This window comes from Physeter macrocephalus, chromosome 1 (genome assembly GCF_002837175.3).
Source record: "Physeter macrocephalus isolate SW-GA chromosome 1, ASM283717v5, whole genome shotgun sequence".
In the NCBI taxonomy this organism is placed as follows: Eukaryota; Metazoa; Chordata; class Mammalia; order Artiodactyla; family Physeteridae; genus Physeter; species Physeter macrocephalus.
Window position 1 is genome coordinate 70,325,412 of NC_041214.2, and position 27,139 is coordinate 70,352,550.

General features: G+C 37.3%; 1 protein-coding gene across 6 annotated transcripts in view; it reads right to left on the minus strand.

The window, feature by feature from the left end:
- Positions 1 to 16,086: 16,086 nt before the first annotated feature.
- Positions 16,087 to 27,139, minus strand: part of TBL1XR1 (TBL1X/Y related 1) — a 185,990-nt gene continuing 174,937 nt past the window's right edge. For all 6 annotated transcript variants that reach the window (XM_028491354.2, XM_055083888.1, XM_028491337.2 and 3 more), the window contains 4 exons: positions 26,212 to 26,339; positions 25,455 to 25,620; positions 21,867 to 21,968; positions 16,087 to 20,968 (listed from right to left, as the gene is read on the minus strand). In XM_028491354.2, coding sequence (XP_028347155.1) covers positions 20,942 to 20,968; positions 21,867 to 21,968; positions 25,455 to 25,620; positions 26,212 to 26,339 — 423 coding nt within the window. In that variant the 3' untranslated portion in view covers positions 16,087 to 20,941. The remainder of the gene's footprint in view (positions 20,969 to 21,866; positions 21,969 to 25,454; positions 25,621 to 26,211; positions 26,340 to 27,139) is intronic.

Genomic DNA, 27,139 nt, shown 5'->3' on the forward strand with positions numbered 1-27,139 from the left:
TTAAAATGTTATAAAATTTCAAGAGACTTTAGAGCAGAAATTTTTAAGCTAGGTGAGATTAAAACCTCCCTGGATCTTTCTGACTACAACTGTTTACCTAAAATGTGTCAAAACCAACTGATTGCCACAGTATAATTTACATTTGGACTTTTATGATATTCTGCAGTTGAAGATTTTTAAGTAAGCTTCATTTGTCTTAGCATTGCTAAGAGAGATACACATTAAAAAAAAAGACAACTCATTTTTACTCTTTCTCAACACAGCTGAACGCAGAAACGGTTTACTCTGTGAACTCAGCATAAATGACTTGCAGGTAAATTAACTACAAAGCACCAGGCAGGAATGCCATTCAACAAAATTATAAAAAAGTAGAATTTTTAAAAACAAAACTTAATTTCTGACTCTGAGCCACCCTCCAGTCTACCCCATTCCACAAGGTCAAAGAAAAAAGTACGCTAGTACTTTATGAAGTTCTCACCACCCTCCTCTTCTGGGTGGTACTACAGTTCCAGGCCCCTCGGATATGCCAAAGCATGGGGAGAGATGCGATTTTCAGATAATCTTTTGTTGGAGCAAAAGATGAGCACTTTTCCTTAAGTTTATAGTCTCTTTAGACCTAGAGATTCTCTGCTCCTTCTAGGCTCTTCTTGGACAGAAGATGGAAATCTGCTTGGCCACACAGATCCCATGTGCCTAGACATAATTAGTGCCGTTCCTCTCAGGATAACATGGACCACACAGCAGTGTTGTCTGGAAGCAGGAAATGGTCTTCTCTGCTCTTGGAAAACACTGACCTCTCATTCTTTTCGTCTCTCTCTCTCTTTCTCTCTCTCTCTCCCCCCATATGCTCCCCAGCCCCCTGCCACTAGCCATGAAGTCTGGAGAAAATCTTTCTTCATGTTTCCTGGTCACACTCTTACTATGACTCCAAATCCACTAAGTTCTCCTAAGAGAACTCAGAAAGACTTGGAGAAAATTTGTTTTCTGTGCTGCCGTATACGTTCCCTGAGGCAATGAACACAGAGCTAGCTGCCTGCTGGAATCAAAGAAAGAGGTGGACATAGCTTAGTACGTCTAAATATTATCCAAAAATAACAATAGCTGCTTAGCACTAGTAAGAGTGATTTCTAACCTTTATTCAACATTTCATCTTCGTTAAAATATTTATTTTTAAAGAGATACAGTGGGGTGTGGTAGGCAGAGTAATGACACCCAAAACATGTCCACATCCAAATCTCCAGAACTAGTGATGACAGTATGCCACATGGCAAAGAGGAATTAAGGTTGCAGACAGAATCAAAGTTGCTTATCAGCTGACTTTAAAATAGAGAGATTACCCTGGATTTTTCAAGTAGACCCAATGTAAATAAAGGGTCCTTTAAAAGTGGTAGATAAAACTTCTGGTTTCCAGTCCCATGTGTAAGGAGTTTGGAAGTTACTGCTCTGTCCTAACAAGTAAAAAGCTGAACAGACTGAAAAAACAGCTCTTCTTGGGCCCATAAGAGAGATGAGGAGACAGGTAAAATGTTTCCCTCCAAGATGGAGAGACAGATAGGATGAATAAGGTCATCACAGCTTACGGAAGCAGACACAAAGGAACAGAAACAGCCAGGGGATCCAGTGCCAGGGTAGGAAAACCTGAACTGTAATTGATGAATTGCTGGAGACTCAGTGAGGATAAGTTTGAGGTTTCAAAACTCCAGGGGGACCCAGTCACAGGGGACACCCCACACTTCTGTGTTTCATCTGAAGGAGCTCAACTAGGTTCTCACAGTAAAAATCTGAGAAAAAACTCCCTTGTGCTTCTGGCAGTGGGAGGGGAAAAGGAACCATTTTGAAATATGCCAGAGCACTCTGTGCTTCTTAACAAGGCCTGCCCTCAGGAGAAACTAGTTAACTGGAGCCTAACCTTCTGGGGGAGGGAAAATACCCAGCTCAAGTCAGCTCTAGACAACCTGTCCCACCTAAGTGGGGAGGAAAAAACTGAAAAACGCTTGTGAAGTGCACAGTCCATAAGGGACATGCTCATTACAAGTCTGAGACCTAATCATAGGGTTATAGAACACTTCCTCTCCTCCCACACTTCACCCACATTACTAAAGGCCTGTTTACAGCAGTTCCTTTCACCCAGCACATCATGTCTGGCTATGAAGAAAAAAATTTCAAGGCATACTAAAAGGCAAAAAACACAATCTGAAGAGATAGAGCAAGCATCACATTCAGACATGGAGGGATTTTGGAACTGTCAGACTTGAGAATTTAAAGTAACTATGATTAAAATTGTAAGGAGTCTAATAGATAAAGTAGACAATATGCAAGAACAGATAGGTAATGTAAGAAGAGATGACAGAGATTCTCTAAAAGAAATAAAAAGAAACGCTGGAGATCTAAAACACTGTAACAGAAATAAAGAATGTCTTTGATAGGCTTAGTAGACTGGACATGCCTGAGGAAAGAGTCTCTGAGCTTGAAGGTATCTCAGTAAAAGTAAAAACCTACAAAACTGAAAAGCAAAGAGAACAAAGACTGAAAAAAACCAGAATATCCAAGGACTGTAGGACAACCACGAAAAGTGTAACATACATGTAATGGGAGCATCTGAGGAAGAAAGGTAGAAATAGAAGAAATATTTGAACGAATAATGACTGAGAGCTCCTCAAATTAATATCAGACACCAAACCACAGATTCAGGAAACTCAGAAAACATGAAGCATAATAAATACAAATAAAACAAAACAAAACTAAAATCAAAACTGAAAAAATCCTACATCTAGGTATATAATTTTCAAACAACAGAAAATCAAAGATAAAGAAAAAATCCTGGGAGAAGCCAGAGGAAAATCACACCTTACCTACATAGGAAGAAAGGCAAGAATTAAATGCAACTTCTCAGAAACCATGCAAACAAGAAAGTGGAATGAAATATTTAGTGCTGAGAGAAAAAAAAAAAGACCCTAGAATTCTGTACCCTGCAAAATAATTTTTCAAAAGTGAAGTAGAAATAAAGACTTTGTCAGACAAACAAAATTTGAGGGATTTTGTTGTCAATAGACCTGACATGCAAGAAATGTTTAAAAAAGTTATTTGGAGACAAGGAAAATGATATACGTCAGAAATTCAGATTTACATAAAGAAAGGAAGAGTCTCAGAAAAGTGAAGGTCAAATAAAAACTTTTATTTTTCTTATTTTTAATTGGTCTAACAGATGTTCATTCAAAATAATAGTAGCAACAGTGTATTCAACTATATACACTTACATATATATGCACACACACACACACACACACACACACAGAGTTGACCCTTAACATAGTTTTGAACTGCACAGGTCCACTTATACATGGATTTTTTTTTCACTAAATAGATAATATGGTACTACACGATCTGAAATTGTTTGAATCTGCAGATGCAGAACCTCAGTTACGGAGGGCCAACTATAACGTTATACGTGGATTTTTAACTGTACAGAGGGTCAGCACCCCTATCCCCTTTGTTGTTCAAGGGTCAACAGTGTGTGTATGTATGTCTAATGCATATATGCTTATATATAAGTAAAATGAATTACAGGAATGATACAAGGGACGGGAGGGAGGAATTAGGATTATTTTGTTCAATGCCTGTAAACTGAGTAGTATAGTATTATTTGAGGGTGGACTTGAATTTGTTGTAAATGTATATTGCAAACTCCAGGGCAACCACTAAAAACAAATTTTTTTTAAGAAAAAAAGTACAGTTATCTCCCAGTATCTGTGAGAGATTTGTTCCAGGACCCGCTGAAGATACCAAAAATCCAAGGATTCTCAAGTCCCTCTTATAAAATGGTATAGTATTTGCATATAACCTATGCATATCCTCCTATATACTTTAAATTATTTCTAAATTACTTATCATACCAAATACCATGGAAATGCTACATAAATGTTTGCCAGCACACAGCAAATTCAAGTTTTGCTTTTTGGAACTTTCTGGAATCTCTTTTTGAATAATTTTGACCTGAAGTTGGTTGAATCCTTGAATGTGAAAACCTTGGATAAGGAAGGGTGACTGTATAACTGATATACTAACTAAAACCACAAAAGGCAAAACAGGAGTGGAAGACAAAAGTAGGAACAAAGAACGAGGGCAACAAATAGAAAACAGTAATGAATATGGTAGATAATCATCCAACTATATCAATAATCACTTTGAATGTTAATGGTCTAAATGCACCAATTAAAAGACAGATTTTATATAAGCAACAAAAGCAAAAATAAACAAGTGGTACTACATCAAACTAAAAAGTTCTGCACAGCAAATGAAACAATCAGCAAAATGAAAAGGCAACCTATGGAATGGGAGAACATATTTGTAAACCATAATATCCAGTAAGGGATTAAATCCCAAATATGTAAGGAATTCATACATCAATAGCAAAAAAGCAAATAAAGTAATTTAAAAATCGGCAAAGGACTTGAATAGACATTTCTCCAAAGATGTACAAATGGCCAATGGGTATATGAAAAGATGCTCAACATCACTAACCATCAAGGAAGTGCATATCAAAATCATGAGGTATTGGGCTTCCCTGGTGGCGCAGTGGTTGAGAGTCTTCCTGCCGATGCAGGGGACACGGGTTTGTGCCCTGGTCTGGGAAGATCCCACATGGCGCGGAGCGGCTAGGCCTGTGAGCCATGGCCGCTGAGCCTGTGCATTCGGAGCCTGTGCTCCGCAACGGGAGAGGCCACAACAGTGAGAGGCCCGCGTACTGCAAAAACAAAAACGAAAACAACAACAAAAAACCACATTGAGATACCATTACACAATTATTAGCATGACTTTTTAAAAAAGCTTAATGGTTACTAATACTGACATGGATGTGGAGCAACAAGAACTCATTCAATTGTGGTGGGAATAAAAAAATGGTACAGCCACTTTGCAAAAACAGTTGACTGTTTCTTCCCACTTCTATGCATTTACCCAAGTGATTTGAAAACTTCTGTTTACACTAAAACCTGTATGTAAGTGTTTATAGCATCTTTAGCCATAATCACCCAAAACTGAAAACAACCAAAATGTCCAATGGGTGAATGAATTAAAAAACTGTGGTACAGGGCTTCCCTGGTGGCGCAGTGGTTGAGAATCTGCCTGCCAATGCAGGGGACACGGGTTCGTGCCCCGGTCCGGGAAGATCCCACATGCCGCGGAGTGGCTGGGCGCGTGAGCCATGGCCACTGAGCCTGTGCGTCCGGAGCCTGTGCTCCGCAACGGGAGAGGCCACAACAGTGAGAGGCCCGCGTACCACGAAAAAACAAACAAACAAACAAACAAACAAAAACTGTGGTACATCCATACAATGGAACATTAGTCAGCAATGGAACATTAGTCAGCAATAGAGAGGAATAAACTATTGATTCATCTAACAAAATGGATGAGTCACATATGCATTTAAAAATTTGAAAGAGGGCAGCCTTAAAAGGCTACATGTATTACTGCATTTATATCACATTCTGAAAAAGGCAAAACTACAGGTATGGAAAACAGATCAGTGATTGCTTGAAGGCTGAGGGAGGGAAGAGCAGTTGACTACAAAGTAGCTGTCCAGGGAAGTTTCAGGGTAATGGAACTGTTTCTCTGTGGTATTTTGGTGGTTGGTATATAAATGACTATGCATTTAACAAAACCCATATTTTATACCATAAAAAGTGAATTTTACTGCATGCAAATTAAGAAATAGTTCAAGTAGGATGTCAGTATGAAATCCAAGCTGAAAAATAAATTCAATTATATTACAAATGCATAACTTCACTGAAGGGGTGGGAAAAAAAGGAACTTACCTAACTTTGGATAACACTGCTTTGACTAGACACTGTAAATGTAAAGAATTGTACAAAACAACATTGTATTATGGCTCATAAATTTTGTTTTGCACAGGGGCACAGTTTAGTAATTCTGAAACTGTATGTATACTGGGTTAAATCAATATGCAAATAAATTATAGATAATGAGAGGTAGGTTACAAGAGTGAAGTGACATGTAGGCAAGGGGGGAAACACTAGAATGAACCCAAGTGGCATTAGAAGAAAGTCAGATGTCAGTATAAACTCACATTTATTTTAATACATGTAAAGCTAGGGAAATAAATCAAGATATATAAGTATACATGGGTTAATATACATCCATGTATTTGTGTACTAGCTCTGAGGGGGACTTAGAAGCAGCGACAGTAACAATGAAAACACCTACAGCCTAAATACCATTCTCCAGTAAAAGAAAACAGAGCTCTTTGAAGAAATGGCTTTTTCTATGGTGGGGGCAGGGAAAATACTAGATGAATCTGGAGCAAACTGGAAGGTTCAAAAAGTAATAAAGTGCTTATAAAAAAAAAAGTGCTGGGGCATGTTGAAAGAGCACAGAAGCCAACCTGAAAGACCTCTCAATGGCCAAATAAGGACTGATGTGATCATCAAAATAGATAATGATAGAATTGGATTCTAACCTGAAGAATAAAATAAATATCTGCAAGTCAATACCAGTTGAGCAGTAAAGGATTAACCTTGCCTAAAAAGATTTGGCCTTTGCCTCTAGCTCCTGGGAGGTAATTTATAAACTCTTCAGTGTCCTGCCTGATAAGAGTGTCTTTGTTTACCTGGAGGCATTGGGCCATGCAAGATAATCTATGCTAACAATGTGATTTATGGTTAGGGTGGGGGGATGGGCTTGGGCCAGACAGTTATCAGCTCAGCCTTCAAAGGGGCTGGAAACTAAGGTCAACCACATGGGTGGTCAACTACATATTTGTGACCCAGCCCCCAGTAAAATCTGGACCACTGAAATCTAGCAGGACCCTGTGGGACTCCTGGGCATGGAAGCCTTTCTGTTCCCCTTTGTAGGTAACAGGCTTCAGCCTCCATGACCTTCCCTGAGTTCTAAAAGGCAGGTTCAAACGGTTGTTAATCAGGGAAGGGAGGGGATGCAGAGGCAAGGAAGGAGCAGTCAAGCTGCAGGCTTGGGGCAGGATCCTGGTTCAAGGGATACACATGATAATATCTTTGAGCTCTTCTGCAGAACTAAACTCCCCAACAAATGGAAGATGTTAGCATTCTTCATTCCAGATGATCAGAGAAGCTGATCATCAAGAGACCACCTGAGGCCAGATTAAAGGAGTGCAGGCCCTGCACATACCTAATCCTTATCAGCAACCCTACCCTTGAACCACTGCTATAAAACTCCTCACCAAATCCTCCTGGGTTGCGACACAGTTTTTGAGGGCACGAGCCTGCTGTGTCCCCCTTTGTCCAGCAAAGCAATTGAACTATTCTACTTCACCCCAAACTCTTGTCTCCAAGATTCAATTCGGCACCAGTGCACAGAGGCCGAGTTTTCGGCATTAACACCAAGGCTTGGACAAGTTTTCCCGGTTGGCAATACTCCATGCATGTTGCCACACATCTTCGCTGGGAGAAGATAACCTGAGAATGGTTGGGGTCAGGACAGGGACGGCTAAGAGAGAGGGACTCCCAAGGGGCAAAAGCAAACTTTGAAGGGGATAGATAGGTCCATTTTTTAAGTGTGATTATGTCACAGGTATATACATAGGTAGAAACACATAAACCTGTACAATTTAAATATGTACTTTGGGACTTCCCTGGTGGCGCAGTGGATAAGAATCCACCTACCAACGCAGGGGACACGGATTCAATCCCTGGTCTGGAAAGGTCCCACATGCCACAGAGCAGCTAAGCCCATGAGCCACAACTACTGAAGCCTGCACGCCTAGAGCTCATGTTCTGCAACAAGAGAGGCCACCACAAGGAGAAGCCCACGCACAGCCACGAAGAGTAGCCCCTGCTCGCTGCAACTAAAGAAAGCCCGCACGCAGCAACGAAGACCCAATGCAGCCAAAGATAAAATTAAATCTTTAAAAATAAACAAATAAATATGTACTTTATGTCAATTAGAGCTCGATAAAGCTGTTTTGAAAAAGGACATGGAAAGATGTTTTAATATACTAAATGAAATAAAATCAAGCCACAGAAAAACAAGTACAGCATAATCCCCTTTATGTTAAAACAAACCATTGGTTTATGTTTATAAACACGTAGGAAAGTGTCTAGAATATTATGTAGCTAACAGAAGCTACTATAGGAGAGAATGCCCAGGTGGGTCACAGGTAGGGGTAAAAGAGTATGCTACAATAACAAACAACTCCAAAATCTCAGTAACCTGAAATAACAATCTTTCTTACTCATGTTATGTGTCCCATGGAGGTCAGCAGGATGCCCTATTCTTCACTGAAATGGCAGAAAGGCCTATATTTAGCAGTACCTAAGCATCCTGCTCAAAGCTAGATAAAATTTACACTTGTGATTTTTCTCTTTATTTACACATATACCTCAACATTTTTTCTTACTTAAAGATTTTCTAAAAGGAGCACATATTACTACCATAAGGAAAAAAACAATTACATAGATCAAAAGGTCTATGTCTGAAAAATGAAGGTGACCAAACACACAGAAGTAGAGTGCTATTTTGACCTTGATTAATGTTTCAAAATTGAAGTCTAAGTGAGATAATTGAAATCAAGGCAAAAGAAAGCAAAATGTGAAATGCTACTCCTTTAGAAACTTGGTTCTTAATATTGATGCCGTTTCTGATGTTTTTCTATAAATAATAGATCACAAAATGGATGTTTGGCACAGAGTTGCTTTTAAAAGTGCATCCTCCAATTTTTGACAATGCCCCCCCCCCCCAAAAAAATTTAGTGGAGACTAAGGGCAAGACAGAAAAAAACACAAAGTAACACAAGGGAACTGATTACACAGACAACACACCCATCATCATCATCATGCAACTAGGTTGCATATAAAAAACAATTACATATTTTAAAATGTACCATCATAACAAAATGCAACTGTAAATAACAGCTTGTTCCAAGAACTACTTCCACATACATGTCCATAATAGTAGTGCTTTTGTAAATCTAATTACCACTAATTATTTTCAACAAATGATCCTGTCAAACAAATGTTTTCTCTGGCATGTTTATAACCGTAAAAATAGCAACAATAATAATGATGCCATGTATAAAAGCCTAATTTATGCCAGCCACTGTGCTAAACAAGTTACAAGACTGCTAATCCTTAAAACTACCTTGAAAGCAAGATATCTCATATAGATATTTCTCAGACATAAGAAATTGATGCTCAGATATAAAGAAACTCGTTCCAGCTCACATCCATAGGAAAAAGGTAATGCTTTTTTTCACTACAGTATGTGACCTTCTCATTTTCACAATTTACTCTCCTTGAGTGCCTTCCATCCCTTATCTATCGAATTAATCAAACAGCTATTTCCCCCAGGCACTATCCTAGGTTCTGGGAGTCCAGAGAGAAATACAATAGATAGGCTTTGCCCTTCGGGCACTCAGTTTAGTAGGAGCGGCCTAGGAAGCCATTCTGTCTCCAGAGCTGTGGATAGGGCACCGAGAGTGGCAGGGGCGCCTACCCCAGCTAAGACGCAGAGGCAGAAGGCAGCCAGTTGGCAACGGCCAATCTTCCGAGAAGCACTCGGCTTGACTGAACCTGCTAACTAGGAATTAGGCAAGGGAGAAGGCATTCCAGGTACAGGAATTACATGACTATAGGGGAGGGAGAAGAAACCTTACCGGAGGTGCATCTATTTCAGTATGGCTAGATAAGAATGTGACTGAATCCAAGAGACAGAGCTGCCTCAGCCACCTAACTTCACGTTGCTAAACCGATCCTGCTCCCCTGCCCCGCCCCACACTTAGCCTCTATTCCACAGTCCCCTTCCCAGGCATTGCCGCGTATTCTCGTTGACAGCTCTGAGCAACCATAACCTTCTAACCCATCTGACAAGCTCTTTCATGGCGGCAGAACTTCCACTATCTCCCAGGAAGCATGAACGCCAGGCATACTTAAGCCAGTTATCACCCTTGCCTTTAACCTGGGTCATGACGGCTCCTTCCAGGCACATGGAAACCTTTCCAGTCTCCAGAAACCTGAGGTTTCTCACAAGTGCTCCTCACTCTGTCCCAGGCATATCCTGACTAGAGGGCCCCGTGTCCTGAAGTACTTGGAGTGCTAACCCTCTGGCAAGGTGTGAACTGTTGAAAGCTCCTTGACCCCGCTAGTCTCAATCACCACCTACGACATCCTCTTCCCCAGGCCTGTTGAGCACCATGGAGAAAAAGGTGTCTACACACCACAAGGGTGTGTAGACTGGTGCCACTGGATAGTCATGATTGCTAACTTCAGCTGGGCCTGCCGCAAGGCTCAGCAAAATATCATGAAAAGGAAAAACAGGCTCAACATTTTTTTTTTTTCGGGGGGGGGCCTCTCACTGTTGTGGCCTCTCCTGTTGTGGAGCACAGGCTCCGGATGCACAGGCTCAGTGGCCATGGCTCACCGGCTCAGCGGCCATGGCTCACCGGCTCAGCGGCCATGGCTCACCGGCTCAGCCGCTCCACGGCATGTGGGATCCCCCCGGACCGGGGCGCGAACCCGTGTCCCCTGCATCGGCAGGCGGATCCCCAACCGCTGCGCCACCAGGGAAGCCCCCAGGCTCAACATTTTAATAAGGTTTTTGGAAGTAAAGAAAAACCTGACTGTGGGCTTACTGTGTTTACTAGGTTTTGATGGGTTCCAGAACAGATTTAGAAGGGAGCAATACCTAGGCATATCCTGAGAAGTTACAGAATTTCAAGGACAAGGAATCCTTAGGAATCCAGAAGAAAAAAATTACCTGAGACAAAAGCCACAGTGGTCTTGCACTTCAGCACAGCAGCGGTGACTGCCAGAAGACAGGCGAGTAGCACAGTGTGGTTCTCTAGGTTTCCTGTGCGTTAGAAACTTCTGGAAACACAGATTGAGGATCCTCACTCTGCATGCAATCTGATTTAGCAGGTGCTGGGTGAAATACCACTTATTCTCACGTTGGGAGTTCTTGACTTCCACTTTAATGCTGATCAACTGAGATTTAAGAAAATGTGATGCAAGAATAATATACTCTATCAAGTATTCATTTTTGTGTAGGACAGCACAGCAAGAGCCTCAAATGCACAAGGATTCAAGGAAGACAGAACTCACTAGGACTACACGAAGATGAAATCCATACAACTAAAAACTGGGTCCAAATAAACTCAGGAACAAAGAAGCCGCGGTCTCAAAATGAGTACTGAACTCACTGCAATATAAAGCTGAATATAAACAGATGTGTATACAGAAGACAATACAAATTACATAAACCTCAACACAAAGGTATAGGAACTTCTGCTCCTCTCATCATCCTAGCATCCTCCCTCAGCACCACCACCAGAGAACAATAATGGTTATACTTTTCCTCATGCCTAACTATGAGCTGGGCATGCTGCTAAAAACTATATGCATCACCTCGTTTAATCCTTACAACCCAAGACAGGTGATTGTCATTTTCCAGTTTACAGATAAGGACCTAGGCAGAAAGAGGGTATCTTGCCCATGGTCTCCCATTTGATTGGTCAGAGCCTGAGATATTGGGATATTATTAAGTTTAGCAGGATTACTGTGTTTATTGAGAACCCTTTAATACAATACCCTAAAATTTTACCACTCCATGTCTTATCAGTAAGCTGTGTTTTAGGGTCCCTTTGGGGACCTCTACCTCTATCATGAACAGCAACTGTTATGGTGTCCCAACATATGTTGCTAGTCTCAAGGGCTTCAGGATAGGAATGGGGAGGCGGAAAGTGGCACAAGATCCTCTAGTTTGACTTCGGACCCTACAGTAATTCTCAAACCTTCATGTGCATGCAATTTACTTGGGGGGGGTGTGTGTGTGGTGGTGGTGGGGAATCTTGTTACATTGCAGCTTCAGATTCATTAGGGTCCTGGCGTGGGACTTGGGACGACTTCTTACAAGTTTCCAGGTGAGGCCTATGGGCTACAGTTTTTGAGTAGCAAAACCCTAAACCAGAAACCTCAAAGCAGCCTCCCTCTAGAGCTGAATGGGGTGATACAAGTATAGCTCCTGTAGCTATTAAAAAAGAGGTACTTCGACTCATATACTATTTTATGTGTAACTGCCTTTGGAAACCTGGTAGGGGTGAGGTTTGAGAGACAGATTGGCACAGATTTCCAACATTTATGAGTTCCTGACTGTAACAGCAGTAACAGCAAAAATATGCCTATCACCTTTAACGAGTGAAAATCATAACAGAGCTCTTGAGGTGAGAAAGGATGAAGTGCCTAATTTCTCTGGCTTTCCAGGTAAGGAATCAACGGACACTGTTTTAAGTAATAAATGGAGATAAATACATACTATTTAAAATTTTAATAGCAGCATTAGAAGACTGACATAAAACAAGTAATTACACGTACAACGTGGGTCACAGAGAGGGCCGTACTGGGACATACATAGCCAGATGAGCTCACCTAGTCTAAGCGGCCAACAACCCACACTGTTAGAAACCCCTTGCCATTTAGAAACAGTACCTCAAATTAAGCTGAGCCTTTTAAAATTCCCAGTGTTTAGTAGTTTTTGACTTAGAAAAACAGCTTCAACCTAATTCCCTATTACAGCATTCAATTACAATACTTCACAAAGGCAGAGCCTATCTTTTCCTGCTCAGCATTGTACTACTATTGTAGTGGGAAAGGCACTTCCTGGGACATACTAGATTTTCAACAAATAAATATGTGCTGAAAAAGTAACAAAAGACGACCCAAGACTCGAGAAGGTAAAATGTATAACGACATAATTTTTTTAGTCCTATAAAAAGAAATGTGTGCTATTCTATCACGTGGACTAGGAATTTGGCTCCCAGCATTATTAGTATATGTCACTGAATATTCTGGTAGTTCTGTAACTTTATAATTGGATTTAACCTATGTATCTTGCTCTGTGGCAGAAATATTCTTCCATGTTTAAACAAAATCTTACTCATATCTTTAACACTTAATGACTAGTAACATAGGCTTAAAACATTAGTGGTTTTCTGCTAACTCCTGTCACATGACTGTCCTTTATTCGTCTAAATTATTCTCTCTCTTGTTCCTGTATGTACATTGAGTAAATATCCAGAGCGTTTTCCCCAAGAAATCTTCCACAAATTCCCAAGTGACTCCTTTCATAATAACATATTCAGTTAATGCCAGAAAATGGGTGGGTAGCAAGTTTTATAGATTCTTTGAAAATGCCTATTAACTAGGGGTGTACATCAGAATCAACTGTTGAGTGTGCCCTACTGATTTGTTTACCGCACCACTGTTTATAATAGGAAACAGTGAAAAAGTAAATACACATTATGGGGGCTAATTAAATTACGGTATACAATACAATGCAACCATTAAAAATCAAAATAAAGGTAGCATATAGTATGCTTTATACAAGCAGGCATGATTCTCTAAGGGCTTTTTATACATTAACAATTTTAATCCTCATAACCAATCTATGAGGTAGGTACTATTGCTAGCCCCATTTTACACATGGGAAAGCCAGGACAGTAACTCCTTAGGTCAAACAACTTAAGAGTGAAGCTGGGGTTCAACGCAGACAGTCAGGCAGAATTCATGCCCTAAATCTCTATGGTAGACTCCACATCTACAGTAGAGGGGTGTATGTACACTGATGGCACAAAACGCCCTGACCAGTTCAGCGAAAAAGCTAGTTTCTCAAATCCGTGAATATTACAACCCTGTTTTTTTCTTTACGCATGTATTAAAAATGCCTGGAAAGACACATAGCAAAGTGGTAACTGTGTAACCACAGAAGAACTGGTTGGATATTTGGAAATGGGAATTTTTCAGTTTCTTTATGAGCGTGTACTTATGATTATCATCTATGGCACACAAACATTAAAAAAAGGCACACATACCTAGCGCTATCATATTAGCGAGTAGGTTAAGGTAGGGCCAGGCATATTATTTTAAAAAGGGTTTTAAGGGACTAAGTCAACATTGTTTTTAAAAAAGTAAAATTTACTTACCTCTAATTCAGTCTTGATTATAGTAAGACTTCATTTATTTCAACACACTTGTCCAACTTCAAACTTGTTTATTTCAACCATTTCACGAGAGACATTTAAAAACATACCACACAGCTATAGTTTTATGTCATATTAAACTTGAGTTATCTGATGACCCTGGGCCTTCGGTATGATACTACCCAGGCCAGACGTGTGGGTCGCCATTCCTTGTCCTGAGGTATTCTGCTCCTCAGGTACCCGAGTTGGAAAATCAGATAATTCACCTGGTCAAGTAGTGTATATAAATTAAGTCGGTAAAAGCTTATGTGGAGAAGGACCTGACAATATGTAGACTTTTCAAAATCCCCTAAATTTGAATGTGTGAGATTCTGGAAGCTGATGTTTTCAAATGTCTGATCTCAGACTGAGTTCAGTGGGACTGGATTTTTAATGTAAGAAGAGTTGACTACTTGAGGTATCCATGCAGTGTTTAAATCCCTCCACAGCAGTCCAGGAGCCCTCCGACCTATGATTTTGGTATTTCTGGTAGTGCAGTATCTCTTGAAGCAGCCCATTCTGACACTGGATTGTATAACTTATTAAGATGACTTGTTTTTTAATAGAATTGTGGTATATTTTTCTGTGTAGATTACACCCCACTGGTCCTAGTTCTTGAAGTGTGAATTGTTTGCACAATTGATCATACAAACCCAACAACCAAGAAACGTTAATAATTGTCTTCTTACTTTACTAAACACTTTGTGTTTAATATATTTGAAATTATAAAGAAATTACAAGGAACTCCTAAAAAATTTAATACAAAAATATTACAAGTTAGGACAAGTAAGCATTGAGATATGACATTTGAAGAGAAGAAACATGCAGAAAAAGTAGCATAGGGTTAACATTTCATTGTTGACAGAGCTTTGGTACAGCAGAGAAAAGCACCGTAAAACTACTGTCCATAGTGTCTTTTCCTCCACTGCATTTGCAAGCGTATATACTAGGGAAACAGTAAACTTTAATTTGACCTGCTATGTATTATAATAGGTAAGAAATCTGATCTACTGTAAAGTGTAAGAACTAGGAAATTTCAAATAACCCCTTCTGCACTTGTTTTACCTCAAGCTTATACAGATTATAATCCTTAGTTGTCCAACACTTCTGGAAAAAGTGTAAAATGCAGAACAGTATTAACAATCTATGCCATGCAATAAAAGTTAACCCTTTGAAAATGAAAGGCTGTCAGAAAGTTCTAGTAACTGCAGTAGCTTATCATTTAATAAAACATGACAAGGCTATATGCCCATAAGTAGTTTATACTTAAGGTAATGGAAGGGAAATGTAGAAGACCTGGAGAATACAAGTTTTTAAAAAAAAACAAAAGAAAACAAAAAAATATGCTCAATGATTCTTTAAAAAAGTCTCTAGATAACTCTAAAGAAGTTGGGATTAATTAAAACTGGAAAGTGCCTAGTATCTTCCCTCACAGATTATAAGGTTTGTTAGCAACATAAGCCACTAGCTAAGGAAAAAAATTATTAAATTATAATAGATTTCTATGAAGAAAATAGGGCATTAAGGATGTTGAGCACCCTGTCCTAAAAATCTTCAACGACATTGTACACATTGTTTTGTGCTCAAATGCACTCTAAGCAAATGAATCTGTCTCTGTTTATGTGAAACAATGTCTTCTAAGTACAACATTTATTTTTTAAAATAATTCAAAAGTAATTGTTATTCCTTAGCTGATTAAATGCTCTATTAGTCTTTAATAAAAATAGTAAGTAATCCCTTCATTTAAAAAATCTTATCTCCTATGAGAAGTAATAAAATAGTAAAATTTGTAATTTTATCTATGGGCTTAAAGTGTCTATCTTGTAAAACAATATATTTATGAAATACAGTGGTTTGGGTTCTGACTGGTAACACCAGTATGGGAGAATAGACATGCTATATGTTATGAAGGCTAACTCAGAGCAAAAAAGTTTATTCTACAAAAGAACACTGGAAGAGTAATTGCAATAAAATGTAAACAAGAAATTGTAAACAAGAAATAGCATCCCTCTCCCTTTACTTGACTAGTAAATAGTCTATACAAACTACATAGATATCAAAGGTTTTATATATGTACACAGCCAACATAATATCAAAATATATTTTATTCTGGACCTCTTTCAGATCTGATTCAAATTACAGTTGTCAAAGCAATACAATGCAAAGGGAAACTGCAACAACAACAACAACAAAAAATGTGCCTAGAAAGGAGAAAAGGGTCATTGGGGACAAATCATTGTGATGTGGAACCAAAATACATCATAAGTGTAATTAACATGGTCCAGGACAGCATAGAACATCTATATCAGTCTTCCTTACACAATAATCATGAAAACTGAACAATAAAGTTCTTTAACATGTACAAAAAACTGTCATGGGCTGGTTTACACTTGTACAACAATTTTAAAGTTAACTGGATAACTAAAGAAATGATGCAGACATTTTAATCCAGTGCTATAAGTAGGCTCACAGAATTAGACCCAAAGGATTTGTAAAAATCAAAATTAGAATATTATAGCTACAATGTCAAAGTCAGGAAAGAAGAAAATTACTTCTGTATTTGGGATTACAGAGCTACAAAATGCAGTCTGTCTGTTTTTGTTTTTAATGAGATGGAAAAGTACATTAGACTAGATACAACATGCACAATGTTTTCTTGAACTTATCCAGAAACTCTAAAGAAAACACATGAAACAGCTTACTAGAAAAAAAATATGCCCTAGTTATTCACCCTGCTTCAACACTGTCAATGTAAAGGTGGAAATAAAGAATGCTATTAATACTTCAGAACTACTGATATAAGACATCAAATTTCTAAATCAGTGTATTAAAAAAGTGAACACTTTCTCTTTTTTTTGCTCTCTCTTCTACATTTAGTTAGAATCACGGTTTTTTAAAAAAAAACTGATATTGAATGTGACACGTCAGAGCTATTACAGGAAGGAGTAATTCATAACTTCCCTAACTCCCCTTCCGTCCCTGCTGATTCAGAAGAAAACAAACAAACAAACAAACAAAAAACCAACCAGGGTCTCTTGTAGATTTGCTGCTATTCCCCCAAATGTTGGCATTTGCTGCCATGCCACAATGTTGGTCCACTGAAATAGGATTTCTGTGGAAACTGTCAACAGTAATTCACCAAATGCAAGTACCGTCCTTAGCATGTGAGAATAAATGCGGGTTCTATAGAAATGTACAATGTGCTTAAGAAAACGAAAACTGTTTGAAAAGAGTAAATAGCACTGCATTTGAGATTTATTTTTTCTACTTATCTAGTAAAACTTGACATTTTTGCTGACATAGAATGGTCATTTGTGATTCCTTTAAACAGCAAAAATGCATACTCCTCTTCAGGCCTCTACTCAATAATAGTTTACATTACTCTTAACAAAATCATTCTACATAAACAGATAGCTCCTTAAAAATAGTACTCTCTCATTAAATCTAATTTGACAGAAATAAGTTTAAGGAAAAAAGGAGTGCTTTATAAGTTAAGTGAAAAAGTACAAATCTTTGGCCTTTCTCTTGACATTTTTATATGTCAAAAAGCAAAAAACCTTCATGTAATTCAATCTAATGATTACTTTTTGCACCATAATTTGTTTTTTACACCACAAAAGGAGGCACTTTCAGTATGTGTAAAAGGTGTTTAATCCTAAAACATACTTACCTAGAGAATAATTAATTAAAACAGAATTCAATACACTCTAAGACCTATTAGGAAATTAAAAGTTAACCACTTCTAAAAGTCACTTGAAAGTCAATGATGGTACCGATGGTACCTGATCAATTACAGGAAATTGGGAATGGAACAAATATAAGAACTTAGGGGATTTCCTATATGGAGAAGAAAAAAGATATTCCTTTACGATGTTTAAGAGTGACAGCTGCTCTTTCCTTATTCTATTTTAATCAATGAGTATTCTATTCATTCAAGTTTTCCTTTCTATTTTTCCTTATAAGTTTCTTACAGTAGCCTATACAACAATGATATATAATGAATACCACAGAAAATCTACTGGAATCTGTAGATCTTCAGATAAGTTCTTAGAGAGAAAAAAAAAGGAAGGAAAAATAAGCAAGAACCTCAAAAATAGAACTTTACAGGCTGTGAAACTTGGTCTCTTATAATCATGTTACTGCTCAAATTAGAGGCAATCTTATTTATGTCTACTGGAGCAGCATAGTGGCACATCAGCAGGCAATGATGATGGTGAGAACAGCAGCAAAAAGAAATAACTGTATGCTCACAAAGAACCCAAGCCTACAAAATGGATACCTTTCTGATAGTTTATACTTAAAAGACCCAAGACTTCAGGATAATAAAGCTCTGTATTTATAATCTTTTATATGTCCTATTGTGGCTATTATGCTTAAGTAAAATAGCTAAAGATTAAAAAAAAACAAACAACAACAACAACAAAAAAACCCCAAAAAACAGAGAAGATGACAACACCATAAACATGTAGCTGTCTATTTTGGCAGCTATACTGCGGAACTTCATGACTATCTTTTAATCAGTTGGGGAAAAAAAGTCAATAACTGTATGCAAATGAATAAACTGTCCATATGAAAATACAAAAAGTACTATCAATAATCACCTCTGACTTTCAGATTTAAATTCAGTGCAATTGACAAATGCATCGCTAAAGGAAAATGCAGCTTAAACATACTCAAAACATTTGTGTCTATTCCTGGGAGCACATTTAAAAATTATTGCACAGATTTTTAAAATTTTATTTACTTTTTTAAAACAACAACAGAGGTCAACCACAGATGTGGACCTCCAGCAATAAAAGCAGGATTTCAAGTGCCAGATACTCAGCATATTAGGTTTCCTACATAAGTCACAGGGTAATAGTTCTAAATATCTATGTGATCGAAAACCCTAAAAACAGCTGGCACAAAACCATCATGAATGACTGCCTCTCTGGATGTAAATTTTAAAAAATATTATTACAGTATCATAGTCCCCACTAACAACAACTGGGGTACACATAACAATGTATTGTGAAATTAAGTGTATTTATTCTCTTTACCAATAGCAAATGCTATCCTACCTTAGTAAAACCAAGACTTGCTTCAATCAATGCTGTTTTGTAAAAATAGCAAAATGACAAATGCTGAAAATCAAAGCTGCATTACTTGGGTTAAATCAGTTTCTACTTAAACTTAAAACATAGGTTAAAATTTTAGCAGTAAAAGCTTCAAAATAATTAGTGACAGTGTTATAAATTTGCCAAGCTTGATAATAAATGATATTCCTTAATTAAAATCTTTGAGATATAAATTTGACAACTATTCTCTTCAAAATCGACACTTCTGGATTATTACATTAATCATGACAAACCCTGTTAATCACACATATAAACATAGCCCCATGCTATCATTTGTAGAATCTGTATATTTTAGCTTTTAGTTGCATGAGCACAGGAGGTTTTTAATCTGATACCTATAACCTTTAAGAAAATATGTGATATTATAAACAGAGTAAAAGACATGATATAGTAGTGATTACTGAAAAAACAAAACATAGCAGCTTAAATCTAACTATTATTTGAAAAAATGTAGTCACAAGTACCACAAATGCAGAATTAGAGCAGCAGGGAAGTTAGTGCAATTATACCTTTTTAAAAAATTTTGAATCACTGCTATGTGAAAACACCTTGAAGCAAGTCTTTTGTTTTAAAGATTGTTTTTAAACTAAGGTAGCAAACATTTTGCCATGTGATGGCAGTGTTATATGTTGTTATCTTGCTTTGTAAAAAGAAAAATAACATGAGAGATTTTTAATACTGGAGTTTGGTTACATTACATATTTAAGCTTCTACACAGAATGATGGACACTTTGAGAAGCTAATCCTTATCCAGAAACATTTTAATCTCTTAAAAAACAAAGCAAAAGAAACAAATAAACAACAAAAAAAACCCAAACCTACTTTGCTCCTTTTCACAATAGTGCACATTTTAACCATAATTTAGTTATGGCTACAAGACATCAGAAGATTTTTTTTTATGCATCTTCTCTATGGTATTAAAAATTTTTTTGTGCCCTTCTAGTCTTTAATTGGCAGAAATATGTCCCAAAAAAGAAACTATTGCATTTAAGCCACATCACCAAAAAACAAAACAAAAAAACCAAAGAGAAAAAAAAAAAAACTCACAACAAAAAAACAAAGCAAAAGCAAAAACAAAAAACAGAGCATAATACCCTTTTACTGATGTGTCTTACAGATTGACATGACCAAAGTCATATAGTTCCATTTAATTTCCAATTCCCCCTTCTACAACATGCACCAATCGAATATATGCTCTGGGAGCCATAAATGTACCAAACATCTATCTCTTCAAAAGAATGCATTAAAATATTTTTAAGAATTTTTTGTTTAAAAGGTGAAAAAAATATAAACAAGAAACTGATTCACTCCCTTACTTCATGCATCCATAAACTAAACCAAAAACAAAGTTTAAAAGCAAGAACAAACTACTGCTGCAAGTTTTTTTAAGTCCGTTTTCTCTGTACATACAAACTGCTAAACTATTGAAGGGAAAAAAGAATATAATCCATGGTGTCTGCTGATTCAAAGGGGAGAAACAAGGCTGTCATTAGTATCCAAAAACTCGTACATGTATGGGCTGCTTTTATAACGCTTATTTTTTTCTCTCTTCTGTTTTTCATATCCAAAACTTCTAAATGCTATTTTAGGGGCACAGCAGATTAGATTCCAGCACTTGGTGAACAGAATTCACAAGCTGTGACAAAATTCTGTCATCTTCAGGGTGCAATTTTGTTTATATACACTGTATGTATATATTTCTCTTAGATTTGGCTGTAGTGGACTGGCCATGGTTCAAGTGGGACTATAGCAGTACTTGGGTCGGGGACAGTCATTTTGGCTATATACACATTCATAGTCGGTCCATGGCTTCCAACTAGTAGCGCTATTTCCGAAGGTCTAATACACAAACCTGTAAGAAATTAAAATAATCAACCAGTGTTTAAAGAATTTCATTGTACATTTTTATACAGTTTGGAATCTATTTCTTAGTTCCAAGTTCACGAAACTGGTAAAACAAAAGTAATCACAGCAATGGGCACCAACAGAAATCAGATAAATTGTCTGAAAGTAGATGGAGTTAACAACCATGGGCTAATACTACAGAGGAAGAACCATGGCTAACATGCTGAAGATTTACTCTGTTAATTAAAAAGTAGAAAAAATATACTCAAAATAGACCATTTTTCTATCTCTTGGATCTTAATGAAAGATACTACAGATTACATTAAGGTATTGCTTCAGTAAACAGCTAATAGCTATCCCCTTTCCATCTTCCCTTTGCTTTCAGAACTTTAGAAGCCATAACTAGTATTTCTGTGAATACATGGCCAACCTCATCCTGAAAGTCTCTTGGTATCATACATTCCTCAATGCAGACCCAACTGCCTCTATTTCCCCTTCCCTGGGCCACCAACACTCTTCTGCAAGGAAGAGAAGGCAAAAATAGGCATTAAAAATTCAAGTCTCTCTCACAGTGCTACACTTAATTTCAGTGATGAAGTTTTCCACTAAAAATAACTGTTCATTTCTTGATTATGAAGGCACTCTTCTGGCAAAGATAGCCTAAATTCTGTTTACATTATTTGAATGAAATGAACATGAAAAGTATAGAGCCTTCAGTAAAAAAGGTCAATACCCATATCATAAAGTTTATTTTTTAAAAAGAACACTTTTGTAGTCACTACCACAACAAGCCACATTTGTTCACTATGCTTTCTCTCTTTCTTACACACACACACACACACACACACACACACACACACACACACACACACACACCCTTTGGAAACACTTCATTATATACTTACTGAACCATCTGATGCACTGGCTCCAACCTTGTCTCCTGCTGCATTCCAACAAACTTCAAAAATTCCACCTGTTCCCCTATAGCTGTGAACTAGAGCACCTGTCTAAAATAATGAGAAGCGGAATCTTAAAAATAATATATTATTATATATGTCCAAATACTGAGGTAAAAATATTATATGGCTTTATTTCTAGCACTCCAATATAGGATTTAGCTTCAACTTCAAAATAAACAAGTTCTGAAATGCCAGAAACGTAAAATGATCATCCTTTTACAAATAGACAGCACTAGCCTGCTCTCAACAGATCATACACACACACACACACACACATACACACACACACGGCTTCTCCAGTATTGATAACCATTCTTAGCTAAGGTATCTTTGGTTTCTTTGACCCTAGAAGTGCCCCTAAGCTAAGAGAATTATAAAAGAAGCTAAAAGAGCATATGTACATTACTATTGAAAGATGTTTTTAAGTTAAAAGAAAACAAAGTACAACCAGGAACACTACCAATTTCATCATCAATTTAGCTGACTCATAACTCAATTATTTTATTCCTTTGGCAATGGAAACCAAAATCATTCAGCTGCCATTCAATAACTGAAACTTAGTACAAAAATGTATTCTCCTAGGAAACCAGTTATTAAACAGGGCAAAGGTCAGAGGTTCTGCTGTGAGAAATGAAAAATAATGAAAAATATGCTTCTGGTGTTCTGTCCTGACAAACCAGAAAAGTATCTCTCAGCTGCATGGTGAACTAAAAAACTCAAACTGGAAGTAGCAGAACTACCTAAACACAACATGGCACCAAGACATAACCTTCTGAGACAGCCAGCCCTAAGCTAATCACTAAGCTAGAAGATCACAATGGGAAGTCTCAACTGTTCTTTCCCTGCTACCTAAAATTTCTCACAATTTAAAAGATTAATGAAAAAGCACGGGGCTTCCCTTGTGGCGCAGTGGTTGCGCGTCCGCCTGCCGATGCAGGGGAACCGGGTTTGCGCCCCGGTCTGGGAGGATCCCACATGCCGCAGAGCGGCTGAGCCTGCGCGTCCGGAGCCTGTGCTCCGCAGCGGGAGAGGCCACAGCAGAGGGAGGCCCGCATACCACAAAAAAAAAAAAAAAAAAAAAAGCACGAGTACAGGAGGCCTTGAGTATCTACAGTTAATTAGAAGAGAATGGAGTAGCGCCAACGAGATCTAAGATAGGCTGTTGTATAGAGAGTTAAATCTACAGGATTGTCAACTTTGGGGTTAAAAACCAACACTGTCTTTCAATAGTACTTACCAATTTCTAAGCTTGAATCAGGCTATAATTGAACTGAAACAGCATGGTCAACAAGCCAGAGCTATCACATTAACAAAAGCCAAAGGATCCTCAGCATCTATTCAAACCTGTGTTCTGACCAGACTGTAATAATTTAACTGTCAAATGCTTAGGTAACATATCATCCAAGTAATGAAAGAAAAAACTAGATGTACATACTGACAAAAAAATTACTTTTTCCTGCACTGAAAACTCACAAGATGTATTTTGCTATTTTCAAACTTAAAAGAAAAAAAGTAAAATGACATTTTGATACACAATAGTGATACAACAAAACAGTATGGTTACTCAAATGCCCTTAGAAGTCTAGCAGTATCTTCCCTTAGAACTCTACAGTTCTATACCCAAATTTTATTTTAAATTAATTTACTCAAAATGGAGTAAATGAGTGATGGAAAATGTATACAACCAGCAGATTATCTATAAAGCCTCTGCTATTCAATCAAAACAGAAAGATTGGGAATTCCCTGATGGCCCAGTGGTTAGGACTCCATGCTTCCACTGCAGGGGGCATGGGTTCAATCCCTGGTCGGGGAACTAAGATCCTGCAAGCCGGGAAGGAATTAGACGTAATGAGAGAGCTCAGCAGGTTTGATGGAGTCAACATCAACATGCCAAAATTCATAATGTTCCAAACATGAGCAACCACCAGTAAGTAAAAGGAATATTATTTTTTAAAACATGCTATACACAGTAACAGTAAAATCCATAAGGCATCTCAGAATACATTTTGTAAAAAAGAAGATCCTTATGAAGAAATTAAAGAAGATCTTTATGAAGAAATTATAAAACTCTACTGAAGGAAAAAAAAGACTTAATGAGGGGGAATAACAAAGTTACAGTCATTAAAATTAAACTAACAGGGCTTCCCTGGTGGCGCAGTGGTTGCGCGTCCGCCTGCCGATGCAGGGGAACCGGGTTCGCGCCCCCGTCTGGGAGGATCCCACGTGCCGCGGAGCTGCTGGGCCCGTGAGCCATGGCCGCTGGGCCTGCGCTCCGGAGCCTGTGCTCCGCAACGGGAGAGGCCGCAGCCGAGGGAGGCCCGCATACCACAAAAAAAAAAAAAAAAAAAAAAATATATTACTTAAAAATTTAATAATTATTTAATGTAAATGAAAATTAAACTAACAATGCAGGTACATACAAATGTATCAATCAATGGAATACAAGAAAATCTATGAACAAACTATACAAGAACGTAGCATATGAAAGAAGTGACATTCTGAAACAGTGAAGGGACAGTAAATAGTGCCAAGAAAACTGGCGATCCACAAAGAAAGAATTAGAACTATACCTCACACCATACATAAAAACACCAATTCTAAGGGAGTATAATATAAATGAAAAAATAAAACAGTGGGAGTATAAAATGAAAGAATCATAATGCTTTTATTTACAAAAAACCTCAAGAAGAATGAAAGAGAAACCAATAAAAATAGTTATCTGTAGAAGATCAAAAAAAAAATGGGAGCAAAACTTCTCAGTGTATACCTTTTTATAATGGGGGGAGGGTGTTAGAGACCATTTGAATGTATAACTTAATCAAAAATAATATGGGAAAATGATGATTTATGCAAAATAGGCTGAGCAACTATGGTGGTCAGCAACACAAAGAGAAAACAACCCACAATAACTTATTGTGCATATAATACAAGCAGCAAAGATCTGATTTTTGAACAGGGGGTGGGGCAGGGAGAGTCACGTGACTGATATTAAAGAAAAAGTATTTGGCATGTAAAAACTAAAACACTGAAAAGATTAAAATAATGAAAGCAACAAAACTGTTTCTCCATTTTTAAGAAAGGATCTCTGTAGCATTGTCCCTAAAAAGGTGATACATAGTTTTAAGTTCGTTTCTGATAAATTATGTGCTCAATCTTAAAACCTTGTCCTTTAACACATTTTTTTAACTGCTCATATATACCTTCTCCGAAGACAATTCTTTTAGAAAATAAAGAAATGGTATCATTTATCTAAATAAATGCATCTTAAACTCTCACATTTCATGTCTGCAAAACTGTTGGAAAAAATAAAACAAGAGACTCTAAATTTTCATCCATATTATGAAAATCTCACTTCAGCTGGTTTCTATCTTTACTTAGCTGTAAATTCCCCCAAAAAAGTGCTCATATAAAAACAAAGAACTGAATTAATGACACAAAAGGAATGACAACCAAAACTAAAAAAAAAATTTTGTTTAGACAAATGCTTCTTACTAATATAAGAATACTTGACTATTTAAATAACTTGGGACATACCTGTGTGTTCCAGATGTGCACACATTTGTCAAAAGAACCACTCGCCAGATACCTGCCATCAGGACTGAAAGCTACACTGTACACAGGCTCTTGGTGTTTTGTCAGAGTATGGATGCAAATTCCTCGGTCTACATCCCATAATCTAACAGTAGAATCAAAGGATGCACTGACAAGGGAGAAAAAAAAAGATTTTATAAGTAATGAAATACTCTCAGCCCCACCCCCAATCTACAATATTCAGCCATTCCTAATAGCTAGCCACGAATTCCTCATGAGAAGCAGACTGTGCTGTTAGGAAGAAAGTGTTCTGGAAACAAAGCTAATCGGAGAAATGGCAGCTTCATTAAGGGCATCTCCAAGTCTGTAAACTGGAAAACATAAGTGAGCTAATTCACTGCATTCCTTTACTCTTTAAATAACTCCTTTATATTGACCCACGGTTTTGAAATGCTACATTAAATATGTTTTTAACTTATTTTTTTTAATGCTGAAAAAACTTCATTGCATTATGCCTCAATTACTTAGGTTTTAATCAATATTTGATATTATCCGTAAATTAATTGATATCTCCAGATACAAACAGCCATTATGACCTGAAATAATAATAAAACTCTGTGTCTAAAGGTTCCCATTAAAAAAAAATATTCCTTGTAGGATACATTCCCATTTCATGGAATTTTTCCTAATTTTCTGTCATATTTATAAGAGGTTTTCTTTGTAAAAGACTCATAAAGGAAAAGCAAAACAGAAATGTTACCTTGCTAACATGAGGTTGGCATTTGGATTATTTGTCCCTGGCCCTGTTGGACTCCACTTGATAGTATAAATTTCTTTATTATGTGCTTGCAAATCATGGACACAGTTGTCTTGTTTCATACTCCATATCTAAGCAAAAAGGAAAAATGGATGTAATTATTTTTCCATACAAAGGGTACTTTTATAATATTATCTTGCCAGTCCAAAATATAGCGGTGTAACCAGAACAATAATAGAGATCAAGAGAATATATACAAATAAATTAAAATGTAGAATATATTTAATATTTATCTTTCAAAAATGATGAATTAGCTTCAAGTCCTTTCTAAATATTCACTATTCTGAGGCTTCAGGATTCAATTAACTGTAGTTCTAAGATTACTTTTGATAGCTTCAGATGGTACAAACTTCAACATTCAGTAAGTTCCTCAGTTAATGATCCTACAATGTTTAAAGCATTAGCTTTTATGCTGTCCTTTAAAATAAAAGATCTACATTATAAATTCCTCTTAGAATTTAGAATCAGGAACTATTTTGCAATCAGGAAAATAGATAAGCAACATACAGATAAATATAATGATTCATATTGACACCAAAGCATAGGCAACGAAAGCAAAGCAAAGGAAAAAAAAAAAAGCAAGTGGTACTACATACAATTAAAAAGTTTCTGCACAGCAAAGGAAACAATCAATAAAGTAAAAGGGCAAACTATGGAATGAGAGAAAATACTGCAAACCATATATGCAATAAGGAGTTAATTTCCAAAATACGTAAGGAAACCCTACAACTCAACAGCAAAAAACCCAATAACCCAATTTAAAACTGGACAAAGGACTTGAACAGACATTTCTCCAAAGAAGATACACAAATGGCCAATAGGCGGTGTATGAAGAGATGCCCAATGTCACTGATCATCAGGGAAATGAAAA